General features: G+C 39.1%; 1 protein-coding gene across 7 annotated transcripts in view; it reads left to right on the plus strand.

The window, feature by feature from the left end:
- The window catches only part of BCAS3 (BCAS3 microtubule associated cell migration factor), a 613,911-nt gene that overhangs the window by 59,517 nt on the left and 537,582 nt on the right, over positions 1–16,812 (plus strand). For all 7 annotated transcript variants that reach the window (XM_055130825.1, XM_055130821.1, XM_055130823.1 and 4 more), the window contains exon 6: positions 5,666–5,747. In XM_055130825.1, the coding sequence (XP_054986800.1) occupies positions 5,666–5,747 (82 nt within the window). The remainder of the gene's footprint in view (positions 1–5,665; positions 5,748–16,812) is intronic.

Here is a 16,812-nt window from a genome sequence, read left to right on the forward strand (position 1 = left end):
CCATGCGAAAGCTATTTTCTATGGTTGGAAAGGATTTTTTCCCTACAGTGTGAACAAATCATTCTTTGTTCTCATTATTGTGCCTCCAAACTGGTACGTCCGGTTTATGCTCCAAACAACAAAAGTCTGTCATCAGAAATTAAAATGCCAGCAAGAACAAAGGCAGAGCCCCATGAGGAGCCATTGGAGAGGTTTCCTCCCCGCTTGCTCCACTCTCCAACTTAGTGCAGTTGCCAAGAACTTGGAACCCTGCTCAGAGACTCCTTCCTTGGAGTTCTCTGCTTGTATTTATTATTGTTGGTTTAAAAGTGAATCCACACTCCTGGTAATTCTTTTCAGGATCTGTAAAATCCTTTTTAGAGGGAGATTCTTTGCCATTTTTAATTAGCTCTATTTAAGAACAAAAATAGCTCAGAAAGGCTTAAATTCTCTCCCCCTGCCCCTTCCCCATCCCTGTCAGTTCACACTCATCTTTTCAAGAGCATTCCGTGAATATGCTGTGTACTATCACGAGAGGCAGTCAGAACAACAGCCAAAGCAGAACCTGTATGGTCACACCCATTCGCTTGTCCTTTCTGCGATGTTCTTTCCCACACCCATGTGTACACTGTCAGCTCTATTTCTGTTCTGAAATCATATTCCGTTGTGTACTGTGCACATACTATTCGTGGCATTCTCTAGGAAGTTTGACATTTGCAACTCACCTAGGTCATGCTAGGCTGTGTTTGTAACAATCTTGATTTTACCTCTTCATAAATATTTATGGTGACATAATGTCTCCCCTCTCATGTTATTATACAAAGACTCTGGGGCCCTAACAGCAGTATTGAAGACTGGGTAGTGCATGTGAATGTGAGGATGTATTTTGTAATCAGTCCCAGTGTTTTTTCTTACCTGTTCCTGTAGATGTAAAGAGGGTCTTAGAATGGAAGTTTAGAATAGAATAAGGCAGTCCAGGTTATTTGGAAAGTATGTATGCTGAAGAGAGTGGTCAAATTTCAAAATTTTTTCCCATGTAAAAGTATGCTCTTGTGTATGAAATAGAGTGATAGCAAGTAGTTATCATATTATCAGTATGCCCAGACAGCTTTGCTTTTTTTCTTTTATTATTTGATATAATTTAGTACAGTAGGTCACTTAAATGTGGCTTGATTATTTTTTTTCTTTTTCTTTTCAAGCTTGGAGATTATTTTGATAGAACCAAAGACTGGATAATATGGAAATAAGAATACAAAGTAATAGATTTTGCTAGAATACTATGATTTGTTATAAGCAGATACTTGTATTTTTTGCATTTGGGTACTCTGTATTGGTTGTAGATAATAAGAAGTGTTTTTCATTACTTTGAATTACAATGTCAATGGTAACTGAAGTTTTGTTTTATAATTTATTTTTCATTTCTTTGTTACTAGTAGTAGGTGTATGGAGAATATTAATTACTTGCCTAACATTTTCAGAAATAGGTGATTTGACAGCAATAATGGACATAGCCAGTAATGCATATATAATATACTAGGACTGCTTTATTAAAATGTGGTTAGGGCCAGGGATATATGCTTATATTATAATGCCATGTAAGGCCCTGGGTTTGAGTCCCAGCACTGTATAAAAATAACAACACCAACCAGAAAACAAAAATAAAGGGGCTGGAGAGAAAGTACAGGAGGTGAGTTGCGTTTCTTGCATGCCGCTGAACCCGGTTTGATTCCCAGCACCACATATGATTTTCTGAGCATCGTCAGGGCTTACTTCTGAATACAGTTAGGAAGTCCCCCTGAGCATCATTGGGTATGACTCATAAACAGAAAACTTAACCACTGTTCCTACTTTCCACACCATCCTTCAAGCCTGACGCTCTTAGAAGGCACACATAACTTACTTTATGTTGCTTGTTGCAACTAAATGACTAAAGGAATTATAAAAAATACTTAAGTGAAAGAAAATATGTGAAAATTGTTATATCTCACCACAAGGTTGTTAAGTCCTAGCCTAAGGATTTACTAAGCTGTTTGTTGCTAATTGAGCCTTCAGTGTTATTGTTTTTAGTTTGTTGAGTTTATTTGGCTTTTATGCTAGCAATTTTTTTTTGTGGTTGCTGGGGATCAAACCCAGGGCCTCATTACATGTGGAGCAAGATACGCAATTTTATTTATTTTTGAAATTTTAATTTGTTGTTGTATTTTGGGCCACATGTGGTGGTGTTCAGGGCTTACTCCTGGCTCTCCACTAGGGGATCACTCCTGGCAGGTTTGGGGACCATCAGGGGTGACAGGGATTGAACCTGGCAACATGCAAGACCAGGTACCCAACTGGCTGTACTATTGCATAATGTACAAATTGCATATCTCATCCCAAGATATGCAATTAAAAATTTTAGAGTATGTGTTTTATTTCATTAGATGGACATTGAACAAATGACCCATTTAGACTTTATCAGTTTAGACTTTATTTATTTATCTGTGTGGACCTGAGAGACAATTATAGGGGTTACGGTACTTGGTTCAATCCCAGGCACCACATTTGGTAGCCAGAACACTGCCAGTAGTGATTCCTGAGCACTTCCCCTAGTATCCTGAGCATCTCCTGGTGTGGCTCCCCCAAGACCAAATACTACATTTTGCAAAAGAATTTGTAGAGAAAGTGAGTTGGTAAATTAATGCAGTTTGTTACTCTGGGCTTTTGTATGTTTAATTGATGGTAGGTGATGCTCTTATTTGCTGCTGCAGTCAGTAAATAAATTGTCTTAATTTTTTTACAAGTAAAATGGATATGATGTCTCTTTAAGGTATTAACATGATTTAACACTTAAAAGAAATGAAAATATTTATAGTTTGGTGCACTTAAATTCCTATGAAAGAAGCTGAAAATATTAAAAAGTAGTTAATCTAAAAGGCAGCTCTGCTGATTTATGGTTTAACAGTGGAAGATTTATAAACCTTTTATAATGTTTGTACTGTTGATTTTTAAAATGCTTATTTGGCAAGCCTCTTTAAAAAATACCATCAGCATGTTTCTACTATTGAATGTTTCTCATGATTTCATCTGTGTGTATTGGATTTGTACACTGGAGATATTTTTTTCTTGGATATTTGTAGTTAGTTTTCATGTTTGCCATTTTCTATGACATTATTTATTTCATTAAACACTTGACAATTATGAAGATGTACTGAGAACTACATTATCACTTCAAGGTTTGGAAAACCACTTAGCTAATTTTAATTTAATATTTTTTATTATCTTAATTAGCAGCAAACTATTCTCTTGAATAACTAATTTTGAACAGCATTTGTTTTCACCCATGACACATCTTAGCATACCTTTTTATCTTTGGTCTAATAGAATATTGCAAATAAGGAATAAATCTGGCATGACTCAAAACAAATGGAGATCCATACTGTTTAATCAGTGTGTATTATAAAGGTGAGGACATCTCAAAAAGCTTGCATTACTTTATTCATAGGAAATTGAAATAAAATATATTCAAGGATGTTTGGCAGCTGTATGGCTTCAGTTTCTAAATGCAGGAGAATCCACACATGAGGGGTGGGCATAAAGGAGAATGGGGAGATGTTTATTTCTTCTTTCTCTCTCTCTTTCTCTTTCTCTCTTTGTCACACCTAGCGATGCACAAGGGTAACTGCTGGCTCTGCACTCAGGAATCACCCCTGCTGGTGCTCAGGGGACCATATGGGGTGCTGGGAATCGAACCCGGGTCGGCCGCGTGCAAGACAAACTCTCTACCCGCTGTGCTATCGCTCCAGCCCCTGGGGAGATGTTTATTAAAGGGCACCAAGTTATATTTTTGTAGGCTAAGTCAAGTTTAAAGAGTCACTGTCCAGGAATGGTGACTGCCATTAAGAATAGTTTATTGAACACATTGAAGAATGTAGAGAGCATATTTCATTTGCCCTCATTCTGAAACAAAGTTACTGATGGCAGTACTCATTTCACCGTTTTCATGTATAAAGGCATCACATGGTATAGCTTAATCTTACAGAGTTAAAAAAATGTATTGTTCTTGAGTTATCCTGATATACTGTAGTTGTTGTTTTTCCATTGCAGAGCTGCTGCCCCGTGCCTCCCAGACCCTCCCACTGCTTCATTATCTCTCCATCATTATCTCTTCATCTCTTTCCCATCCTCACCTTCCCCAACGCCCTCAGTTGCTAGTTCTAATTTATGCGTATTTTAAATCTAAATGTATTTAGGAAAGAGTTTTATAGAGATTAAGTGATTTTTTTAATTAAAAAAAAACGTTTTGGTTTGGGGCGCCACACCCAGTGCCCCAAGCTTACTCTTGGGTCACTTTTGGTGGTGCTCAGGAGACCATATATGATGCTGGTACTTGAGCTGGGTCAGGTGCTTGCCAGGCAGATGCCTTAACCTCTATACTACCTCTCTAGCCCCTAAATAGGTTTTTGTTTCGGGGCCACTCCTGGCTGTGCTAAGGACTTAATCCTGGCTTTGTGCTCAGGGATCACTCCTGGTTGTACTCAGGGAACTTCATGTGGTGCCAGCAATCAAGCCCTGATCAGGCATATACAAGGCAAATACCTTGTCCACTTTATTATTTCTCTGACCCTATGGTGAATTTTTTTCTCCTTGAATTTTTTTTTTTAAAGGTGGTTAACTGCTCATTGGTTCCAAAGCCATAACTGGTATCACATTCCACTTCAGTGTTCTGTGCTATATATATATATATGTATATATACACACACACACACACACACACACACACACACACACACATACATATATATTACTGTCACTGTCATCCCGTTGCTCATCAATTTGTTCGAGTGGGCACCAGTAACGTCTCTCATTGAGAGACTTATTGTTACTGTTTTTGGCATATCCAATACACACGGGTAGCTTGCCAGGCTCTGCCTCGCGGGCTCGATACTCTTGGTAGCTTGCTGGGCTCTCCGAGAGGGGCGGAGGAATCGAACAAGGGTCGGCCATGTGAAAGGCAAACGCCCAACCGCTATGCTATCGCTCCAGCCCCCCCCATACATACATATATATATAGATATATGTATATGTATATATATATAGATATATAGCTTTTTCCCATTTAAAACTTGTTTGTAAGAGTCACTACAACATTCAACTTTTCAGGATATTAAGAAAATTAACTTTTTCTTTTCTTTTCTTTTTTTTTTGCCTTTTGGGTCACACCTGGCGATACACAGGGGTTACTCCTGGCTCTGCACTCAGGAATGACTCCTGGCGGTGCTCAGGGGACCATATGGATGCTGGGAATCGAACCCGGGTCGGTCACATGCAAGGCAAACGCCCTACCCACTGTGCTATTGCTCCAGCCCCAAGAAAATTAAATTTTTCCTACATGGAAAACTGAGTTCCAATTAAAATATCATTGCTTTGCTCTCAAGTGGGAGGTAGACATGCAGGAGCATTTCTTTCCTATTCAGATTAAATATGTTTTTAGGACTTTTTAAAAAACATATACAAATGTTTATAAATACTTAAGATGAGACTGTAGTGTATGATGTATTGATGGTAGATGACCCATCATAAATGCATGTGCGCGTATGTTACATTTCAGACAGTACATTATGCTTACACTTAGGAGATCATGTTTTTGTAGAGTACTCTTCTGCTTTGCATGACTGTTTACTGAAATTTTTCATGTCTTCTCATGCAGATCAGTGGGGAAGCACAGGAGCTCTTTTCTGTTCGACATGGCCCAATTCGAGCGGCTCGAATCTTGCCTGCTCCGCAGTTTGGTGAGTGTAGCCCCATAAGAAGAATCATATTTTCTTTATTGTCTTTCTCAGTCTTTCCTTTGTTAGTCTTGAGCTGCAGCGAGAAAGAGCGATAACTAAAATCTGTTTTCTCCAAGTGTCCATTCCCTCCTTTTTCCCTGTGCCAGATAAACTCTGAGTTCTGGCGGTTAAGATGGAAATAGGTAATCTTAACCAATTCAATGTGGCCATTCACGGTCTCCTGTGCTTTTGATTTATCTTCATTCGCTTTGATCTCGCTTTAGCCTGTGACTCGCCTGGCTCTATCTTGAAGCCCTGTTCTCTCTCGGTTTGCATGGCATCACTCTTCCCAGATCCCTTCCTTGCTGACTGTGCCCCTTTTGTTACGTTTCTGGCAAGCTTTCTTCTCGGAGATTCCCCCAAGTCTCTGTTGTTTGCCTGTCTTTGCTCTTTCTCAGTTAAACTCACTGTCTTGAGGGTTTGGTTTTCATTCCTATCTTGATTGCAGATGAGTCGAGTGTCTGCATTTTCAGCTGTGTCAGTAGTGCAGCTCTGAGCTTTTGATCTTGGATTGCTGCTGTAATAGCAAGTACGTCTTACTATCACGTTTAAATGTTGCATGACTTTCTTTTTCCTTTTTCTTTTTTGGCCACACCTTACGGTGTTGGGGGCTGCTCATGGTGTGGTGATTGGGAACCATTCCCAGTGGTGCTGGCGATCTAGTGGTGCTGGAGATTCAACCTGGGTAATCCGCTTGCAGAGCATGCCCCCCAGCCCCTGGATCCATTTCCCTATCCTTGAATATCACATAGGCTTTATAGTTATTTAAAAAAAATTTTTTAAAATGTGTAAATCAAACCTGCTATTTGATTGCCTTTTTACTGACTCATTAATGACCCAAGCTTTCGAAAGATTGGGTTTGCTAATTAACTTGCTTGCATTCAATTAATAGTGTTTTTTTTTCTCTTTTCCCAAATCACTTTTATTTATTTATTTTTTGGTCAATCTGGCAGAACCTGGAGGTTACTCTTGACTCTGCCCAGGGATCATTTGACTTTTCTTTTCTTTTTCTTTCTTTTTTATTAGTGAATCGCTGTGAGGGTACAGTTACAGATTTACACATTTTTGTGTTTGTGTTTCTGTCTTACAATGTTCGAGAACTCATCCCTCCACCAGTACCCATTCTCCACCACTGATGAACCCAGTATCCCTTCCACCCCCCAATCCCATCACCCACCCTGCCTCTGTGGCAGGGCATTCCCTTTTGTTCTCTCTCTCCTTTTGGGTGTTGTGCTTTGCAATAGGGGTATTGAGTGGCCATTGTGTTCAATCTATAGTCTACTTTCAGCACACACCTCCCTTTTTGAGGGGGTAATTAATAGTGTTTTGCATGTACACTAAAAACGCAATCATACTAATCTTGTTTGCAACATTTAAAATCCTTATAAAGAGGATTTGAAAAAGCTATTAATTTTACTATATTTTTGAAGTTTATCTGGAAGTTGGTGAATACTCTTTATAATACTTTGTTAGCAGTTAATTCTCTGAATTGTTGAGAGTGATATTAAAACATACTACAATGTGCTTTATGCATTCAGCATCAGTAATTTTAGGGATTAATTTAGTAATTAAATGTACTTAATTCAAGTGGGAAAGATTGAAAATAATAAGATAGTAGTATTCTGCAGTCGTGTGGAGATTTTTGTTCTTGTTATTGAACTATGTGTTGTGTAGATTTCAGCTCTCTCTTTTTGGGTCTCTTTGCAGTATCTCTCACTCTTTGTTTTCTGTTTGTGTTTTTGTTTTGGTGAATTCATTTCTAAAGAAGACCTTTTTTTTTTTTTTTTGAAAATTTTTGTTGTAGCCAGCTAAAATCCTTTGGAGGATTGGAATAAAAAACTTTATTACACAGGGGCAGCACAGATAGTATAGTGGGTTGGATGGGAGCTGGCCTTGAACATGGCTGACCTGAGTTTGATCAGCCCATAAGGTCCCCTGCACTAAATGCAGAGTCAGGAATAATCCTGAGCACTGCTGGTATGGCCCTCCTCCCTCTAATACACACACAAATGCTCTCTCTTTTTCTTTCATTCTAGAATCTCTCTCTCTGACTCTGCTGTTTGTTTCTTCTGCCTCTGTCACAGGACTGGGTTTTTATCCTATCTTTTTTTTTATAATGCTCTCTTGTTTATGCCAGTTGTTAATGTTCAACTTTCACTTTGTGCAGAAATACTTTAAAAGAGTAAGAAGCTATGAAAGGGGAGAAAGGTGAGAGAGAGAGAGATAGAGAAAGAGAGGGAGGGAGGGAAGGAGAGGGAGAGAAAGAGAGTGAGCGAGCGAGCGCATGAACACAGGTTAAGGCACATACATGCCAGTGATCTTTTCTGATCCCTGGTACCACATGGTCTCTTGAGCATCTTTGAGTGCATCCCTGGAGGCTCAGTTAATTCCTGGCACTACAGGGAACTGAACTGCTGCCTGGTGTTACCCATGGCTGGGAGTGCCCTTCAGGTCTATGAGTACAACCTGGGAAGACATACTCCCCCACAAAAGGATTTTTTTGCACACTCCAATAATATACTTGTTTTCAAAAGTAAGAAAGTATGAGATTTGGGGCTGGATAGAGAGTACAGGGGTGAGGCACTTGCTTGTGGCAGCTGACCCCAGTTTGGTCCCTGAGCACAATATCTCTCTTCTAACCTGAAAAGATTATGAGGGTGGTTTACTTTTTTTGTATTTGGTCAAATAAAAATATATTTGTGATTTGTGTGTGTCAACTTTTATATGCCAAACACTATATACATACTATCTCTAAATTCCATAATAAGCCTGTGACAAAATTTTTCTCTTTTGCGGGGCTAAGAGTAGGATGGGTTGGGCCATACCTTTTGATACTTAGGGGTTGCTCCTGGCTCTGTGATCAGGAATTATACTGCTTGGGGAGTACTTGATTAATTTATTGGATTTATATGCAACATTACATAAAGTTTTTAAAATTTTTTAAATTTTTTAAAAATTTATTTATTAGTGAGTCACAGTGAGGGTACAGTTACAGATTTATACATTTTTGTGCTCATGTTTCCCTCATACAAAGTTCGAGAACCCATCCTTCACCAGTGCCCATTCTCCACGACCAATAAACCCAGCATCCCTCCCACCCCCCTAATCCCATCTCCCCCCATCCCCCCCAGGGTCTTCCCTTTTGTTCTCTCTCTCTAATTAGGTGTTGTGATTTGCAATCAAGGTGTTGAGTGGCCATTGTATTCAGTCTCTAGTCTACATTCAGCACGCTTCACCCTTCTCCAGCGCGTGACCTCCAACCACATTTTACTTGGTGTTCCCTTCTCTATCTGAGCTGCCTTTTCCCCAGAATGTGAGGCCAGCTTCCAAGCCATGGAGTCAACCTCCTGGTACTTATTTCTACTATTCTTGGGTGTTAGTCTCCTACTATGTTATTCTATATTCCACAGATGAGTGCAATCTTTCTAACATTACATAAATTTTTTAGTGGAAAGTTGATAACATCACATTTTTTTTTGGTGTGTGTATTCTCATTTTGGTAGGGTAAGTCCTTTTACTAGCTTTAGAAAAGGGTTTGTCAGAGATTTAAATTTTTTTTTGTTTTACTTACTGTTTTTGGTTACACCCAGCTGAGCTCATGGCTTCCTCCTGGCTCTGTGCTCAGTGATCAGTCCTGGCAGTTCTCAGGGGATTATAAGGGATGCTGGGGATACAACTGGAGATGGTACATGTAAGACAATCACTTTACTTGCTGTTTTTTCTCTCACACTGGCACGGATTGTTCTTTTTTGGGGGGGATATTGTTTCAGATGGATGCCAACTCTTCTGTTGAATAATATTTTTTTCTATTTTTTCTTATCCTCATTATCTCATTCTCAATACTATCTCTTCCCTCTTTTATTACTCCCACCCCTTCTCTCTCTCTCTCTCTCCCTCTCAATTTCTCTCTCTCTCTCTCTCTTTTCCTCCTTTTCCTCTCCCTTCCCTCTGGTTTTTGAGTTATACCCAGCAATGCTCAGTGGTTACTCCTGGTTTCCTGCTCAGGAACTTGTGTCAGTGCCCAAGGAACCATAGAGGATACTGGGGATTGAGCCTTGGTCAGCCACATACAAGGCAACTGCCCTAACTGCCATACTATCTCTCCAGCCCCTTTCTCTTTTTGGGGGCAGTGCTCAGGGGATGAGGTGGTGACAGGGATTGTACCCATCCTCTAACATGCAAAGCATGCTCTCCAGTTCTCTGAGATGACCCAAAAAAAAAAAAAAAAAAGAATCCCTTGATTCTTTTTCTTTATTTTAAAATTTTATTTAAAATTTTATTTTGTTTGCTTGCTTCTTGGTGTAAGTTACATACAAATTTTAGCAAATAAATTCCAGAGCAAAAGTTGGGGGGGGAAAGGAATATTCATGAATAAGAATAAATATTTTATAAATGACTTATAAGATATTTATACACCAGAAGCGAATGCTCTTTGGTGTAATATACCTAAAAATCCTAGCAAATTTATTCCATTGAATTATAAAAAATTGGTATGTCAGAAGCATGTAAGAGATATTCCAGGAATACACATTTCACTAACATTTAAATATAGTTAGTACCATATTAATAGAGTGAAAAAAAATAAAGACAAAATACTTACAAGAAATTATTTTATTACTCCTTAGGAGTAATTAGGAGAATTACTCCTAAGAGGGGAACTCCCGGGTCAAAGAATTTCTACATGTAGAATTTAGTATGCATATTAAAAACTTTATTCTATGACTATACTGATTCTTATTCATGAATATTCCTTTCCCCCCCAACTTTTGTTCTGTGAGTGCTATTACATTTTTTTTAAAAGTCTATTAGAGAAAAAGTATCTTCATAATTTTCTTGTAATTGAGTACCAGCCAGAGTAAAAGTACTCATATTTTGGCATGTGTGTCCTGTTTACTTCATAAATAGTTTGCCATTTGTCTTGTTGTGATTGTTATTTGGTGAACTTTCAGGGTTTGAGGATATTTGATTTCAGATTTATGCACCTTTAGCATCTTTCTTGTGTCTAATTTTACTTAAAAATTTTTATTGTTTGGGGGGCTTCCCAAGCAGTGCTTGTGTGGTTGAGGGGTCCCTCAGTGATTCTCAGCCAGGCGGGGAGTGGTTTAAGCACAAGGTTCCCAGTGTGCGATGCTGCTTGGGCCCTGCAGTGCTGGGGTTTCCTGTGTCCCTGCAGTGCTGGGGCCGCTTGGCCACAGCTGATGGCGCTCTGGTCTGGAGCTTGCCTGTATCGAACGTTAAATCATGACTCTCCATCAAGTTTAAATAAAGTTCTTTTTTCCCTTTTCTGTTAGAGCTTCCTTTTATTTATTTCTTATTTTTTTGGAAGTGGGGGCGGTGTTGGGTGTCTGCTAAATAGTGCTCAGGGTGTCTGGGGGCCACCTCTAGACCTGATGGTTCAGTGTGAGGACCCGAGGCTGTAGTGCTACTTGGACCACGTGACGCTGGAGACCACAGTGGTCACCCTCAGTGCTCAAGGCCACTAGAGCCATACCTGGAAGAGCTGCTGGCTCTTGTGATCCTGTGTTATCTCAGGATATATTATCTGTTATATTTTTTGAGAATTTCTTACCTACCCTGTTATTTCACAGATTTTTTTAAGACATTTTCCTTTTTTTAAAAATTTTTGCTTTTTGGATCACACCCAGTGATGCACAGGGATTATTCCTGGCTCTGCACTCAGGAATTACTTCTGGCAGTGCTTGGGGGACCATATGAGATGCTGGGAATCGAACCTGGATCGGCCGAGTGCAAGGCAAATACCCTACCCGCTGTGCTATTGCTCCAGCCCCAACATTTTCCTTTACTGTGGACTTCCCCCATGTAATTTAATTCTTTGGAATCACAAAGTGATTTGGTAATTTTTGTATCGTAATCAGTAATCAGTTCCCACATGATGTGTAGAATATGATGAAAATAGAATTTTACTTTGTATTAACTATTTTTTCCTTCCTTTCCTTTCCTTTCCTTTCCTTTCCTTTCCTTTCCTTTCCTTTCCTTTCCTTTCCTTTCCTTTTTTTCCCTTTCCTTTCCTTTCCTTTCCTTTCCTTTCCTTTCCTTTCCTTTCCTTTCCTTTCCTTTCCTTTCCTTTCCTTTCCTTTCCTTTCCTTTCGTCCAAATATATGGTATTGTTTTTGACTCTTCACCTTAGGCTTAACCAGATTTCTTGAGAATTGTAGATCCAACTTTATTCTTTATTCTTACTAATTTTATGTTTCAGGTAGTTGAATTCTGTCTTGAACAAATTTTGGGGGAGGCATCGGGGGTCACTCTGGTGCTCAGGGACCCTTGTGTATGCTCTGGCCATTAGAGCCTCTCCCTCGCCCTAAACCTTGCTCCTCCTTCCCAGACCCTTAAACAGATTCTTATCAGCATGCATTATTTCTTATTTTATGAATAGATGAACTTTTTGAGGCTATGTTTTCCTTAAGTATTAAATATCTTATGAACCAAATTTCTGGTTCTCATCTGAAGCACTCAGTAACCAACTTGCCTAATTTATTCTAAAATATTTTGTTATTAGTATCTGTTGGAAAGGTACTACTATCATTCTTATGTTAGGCAAAGGATATCACAGTTTCACATCTCAGAACATCAAAAAGTTTATCTAACCTCTTTTCCCTTGTTGTAGAAAAATGTCAAATTATTTTCTTATAGCTTATAATGATGAAATGGACTGCTGTTGCAGAGAAAAATTGGTCATCATTATGATTTAAACAAATGGTATTTGGGGGGCCAGAGTGATAGTACAATGGGTAGCGCCCTTGCCTTGTACCAGTATTGCTGGGTTTGATCCCCGAGCCTGCCAGGAGTGATCTCTGAGTGCACAGCCAGGTGTAAGTGCACTGAGTGTGGGCCCATCCTCCTTAGCTAACCCCCCCAAAAAAAAACCCCAACCAAAAAGCCCAGTACTGTAAAAATATGTATGGCTAATTATTTTTCTTAGACACTATATGGATTGTCTTTATAGTTTTCATTGCTTAATCTTGAGGGGTAAATTTTTCTAGATAATGTTGCCATTATTTTTCTTAAGGTACAACTGCATGTTTCATCCTTTTCAAATAACTTAATGTTTTTTTTTAATCACATTCAAAGAGGACTTGTTTGATTTATTTGGCTATATGGACATTTAGAAATTATGATTGCAACCTCTAGAAGGACTTGGTATAATTTTTTTTCTGTTGTAAAAATTTAATCTCTAATTGTTAAATAATTCACACACATACACTATTTAAACTAAAACACTAACTACCTTTTAAAAGTAGGCCAACTGACATTTGTTTGCAATCACCACCAGTATATTAGAAAGAGGAAGCAAGCTTATTGACATTTTAAATGGCCGAACTATGAGATTTAGGGTCCCATAATGTTTTCTGATATTATTGCTTCATGGAAAATACTTAGTTGAGGAGAGCATTTTTTCTCCCCATAACACCTAGTCTTTATTATTGAGATCTTTAATGCTTGGAATCTATTTTTGTTTTGTATTGTTTTGTTTTTGAACACCATACTTAGTGGTGTTCAGGGTTTCTCCTGGGATTGTTCTCAGCAATTACTCCTGGTGTGTTTGGGGGACCATATGTGATGTGTGATGTCTGACATTGAACCCATGTTGTCTACCCACTGTACTATATCTCCAGCCCCTCATTTTGATTTTTATAAATTTTTCCCAGCCTGTTATTTAGGTAAGTTGTAACTAGGGACAATGTCCTTTTCATCTTAAATTTCTTTGTATTCTTTTTAATTAGAGAAATTATGTTTTGAAGAGATTGTTTTGAATTGCTGTACATTTTTGGTGATGTCATATGTTGAATTTGAGAACTTGATATAAGCAATCTTAGTTTATTAATATTCAGGCTTTTTTTTTTTGTTTTGTGGGGGGGTGGGACCCCTGGTGGTGGTCAGGACTTTCTCCTGGCTATGCATGCAGGGATCACTTCTGGTGCTGCTTGGTGGACCAATTAGAATGCTGGGGATTGAAGTCAGGTTGGGGAGCTGGAGCAATAGCACAGCGGGTAGGGCGTTTGCCTTGCACTCGGCCGACCTGGGTTCGATTCCCAGCATCCCATATGGTCCCCTGAGCACCGCCAGGAGTAATTCCTGAGTGAAGAGCCAGGAGTAACCCCTGTGCATTGCCAGGTGTGGCCCAAAAAGCAAAAAAAAAAAAAAAAAGAAGTCAGCTTGGTAGCATGCAAGGCAAGTACCCTACCCTCTGTACTCTTGTTCCAGCCCTAGTTTATAATTGTTTGAAAATACCTTGAATTTTGACCTTTTCTTATGAGCATTATAGTAGGCCATACTGGAAAGAGGAAAAATTACAAATCTATTGAGTAATAATGCTTAATAGTTCTTAGATTAAAGTTTAGGTTGATCATGTACATTATCACCACTTTCCCACTGTTTGCAGGGGTACAATTACTCTCTTCCAAGCAAGGAGACTTAAAATGCAAAGAGGTTAAGTGAATGGTTTAAAGAAAGTTAATAGGCAATGGGACTGGTCATTTAACTTTAATGTCATCTCTTAATCACTTAGGCCTCATTATCTCCCAGTAGATTATGTTTCATTACTACAGGGAGACACTTTTACCAATTCCTGCTGTTTCTAGGCCACGACGGACCACACAAACCAAATGATTGTGTGTTCATTGAAATATGTGAGAAATAGTTCTTTTTCACTCCATTTCTTCCTTTCTGAAGATCTAAAATAGCTTCAGTTGTCTTAGCATCTTCATTATATTTGGAGTTGTTGAGTGTTTAGTCTAAAGATGAAGAGCAATATAAATGGTTAAAATAGGGACCAATATTTGGGAAAGCCATTATCCTACATAAGTACACTTTAAATTTTAAACTGCCTGGATAAGATATGTCATAAAGACAGCTGTAGCCTTTTCAAGTTACTCTCACCCTAAATTAAATCAGTCCTTTAAAAGAAATGTTGGATTCCTTTTATAGACCTTGGTATAAACTATTAAAAGTACATCAAAAGGGTTAGTGGCGGATATCTCAAATCAGATAAAAGCAAAGGTGTAACATGAAGCAACTAAATTACATGTTAGCTTAATGATTCTGACCCAAATAAACAGACTGGTAATGGAGATGCTGATAACTATCAGTACAGCTGAAATGCTTTTCACTGTTGGATTGTAAAGAAGAATGTGGGTGTCTTAGTGAATAGGACAAGTTGTGGTCTTGGATATTTGTGTTAATTTATCATACTACTGGGTGTGAAAGTAAAAACTCAATTTTTTTCTAAGTAATATTTATATTAACATAAGTCTTCTAAAAGTCATCTTTTTTTTTTTGCTTTTTGGGTCACACCCAGTGATGCTCAGGGGTCACTCCTGGCTCTGCAATTAGGAATTACCCCTGGAAGTGCTCAGGGGACCATATGGGATACTGGGAATCGAACCCAGGTTGACCGTGTGCAAGGCAAATGCCCTACCCACTGTGCTATCACTCCAGCCCCCTAAAAGTCATCTTTATTGAGAAACAGCTTATATACAATATCACTGTCACTGTTATCCCGTTGCTCATCGATTTGTTCGAGCGGGCACTAGTAACGTCTTTCATTGAGAGACTTATTGTTACTGTTTTTGGCATATCCAATACACATGGGTAGCTTGCCAAGCTCTGCCATGCGGGCAAGATACTCTCAGTAGCTTGCCGGGCTCTCCGAGAGGGGCAGAGGAATCGAACACCAGTCGGCCGCGTGAAAGGCAAACGCCCAACCACTGTGATACTTCAATTTAAATTATTCAGTTAGACAAGTTTTAAGTATATTGTTGGAAGCTCTTTATATCATTGTAAAAAGTCCCCTTGTTCACTTCGTACCACTGTGATACCACTGTATAAAAGGTAGTAATCAGTGTTTGTCAGAGTGTGGAGTAATTGGAACTTTCATACGTGGCTTGTGATAATAATCTTACATTATAGATATACATTATACATTATAGATAGTAAAGCCACTGGAAAACAGCTTAGCAGTTCCTTAAAATATTAAACATATTGCTACCATATGACCATCAGTTCTAGTCCTCGGTTTGTAACCAATAAAAATGAAAACATATGTCTACCCTAAAACCTCTACAGGAATATTTATAGTAGCAGTAATCATAAGAGTGAAAAACAAGAAACAATCCAACTCTCTATCAACCAATGAACAGAATATGGTATATCAATATCGTGGAATATTATTTAGTTATTAAAAAGAATAAAGTTCTGATAAATGCTGCAATATAATGAACCTCAAAAACATTATGATAAGTGAAAGAAACCAGTTGCAAAAGGCCATACAAATTTGGTAAATCAAGGAACCAGTGGTTACCTTCGCTCCCCCACTCTTCTTTCTGTTGATGGTCTCCCCATGACCTGGATCAGGGGCGGGGTGGTGGGTGGGTCACATGCTTGGCTTGTGGTGCTAGCACATGTAGTAATAGTGCTTGCTTGGGATCTCCCCTCAGGATGCTGTACTTGCTGAGGGTCATGCTATTTGTTTATTTAGACACTCTGAGTGACAGTGGTGTTAATCGTAACATTCAGGAACGCAGTGTCACTGCATCATATCTGCCACCAGAGTGTTAGCATGCTTTTTAGTTATGATGCTCTTACACAGTTTGGTTGTAGTGCTAGCTGGGGTTGGACTCCTGACTGTGGTGCTTACACAGCTTTTGTTGCAGTGCTAATAGGGGTGCCTTCTTTGTGGGTTCTGGTTTATACAGAGCTGCAGTGTGGTGGTGGCACTGGGGATGGAACTCATGGACTACAATGTACCAGGCAGATGTTTCAACCACTGATCCATCTCCTGGCCCCACAGTGGTCACCTTCACTGGGGGTTCCCACACCTGGCAGTTCTTGAGGGACCATGCAGTGATGGGGATCAAATCCAGGGCTCTCTTACATGTATTATTTATTTATTTATTTATTTATTTAGGGTCACACTCGGTGATGCACTGGGGTTACTCCTGGCTTTGCACTCGGGAGTTACTCCTGCTGGTGCTCGGGGGACCATATGGGATGCTGGGAATTGAAC

Source organism: Sorex araneus, chromosome 3 (genome assembly GCF_027595985.1).
Source record: "Sorex araneus isolate mSorAra2 chromosome 3, mSorAra2.pri, whole genome shotgun sequence".
Taxonomy (NCBI): domain Eukaryota; kingdom Metazoa; phylum Chordata; class Mammalia; order Eulipotyphla; family Soricidae; genus Sorex; species Sorex araneus.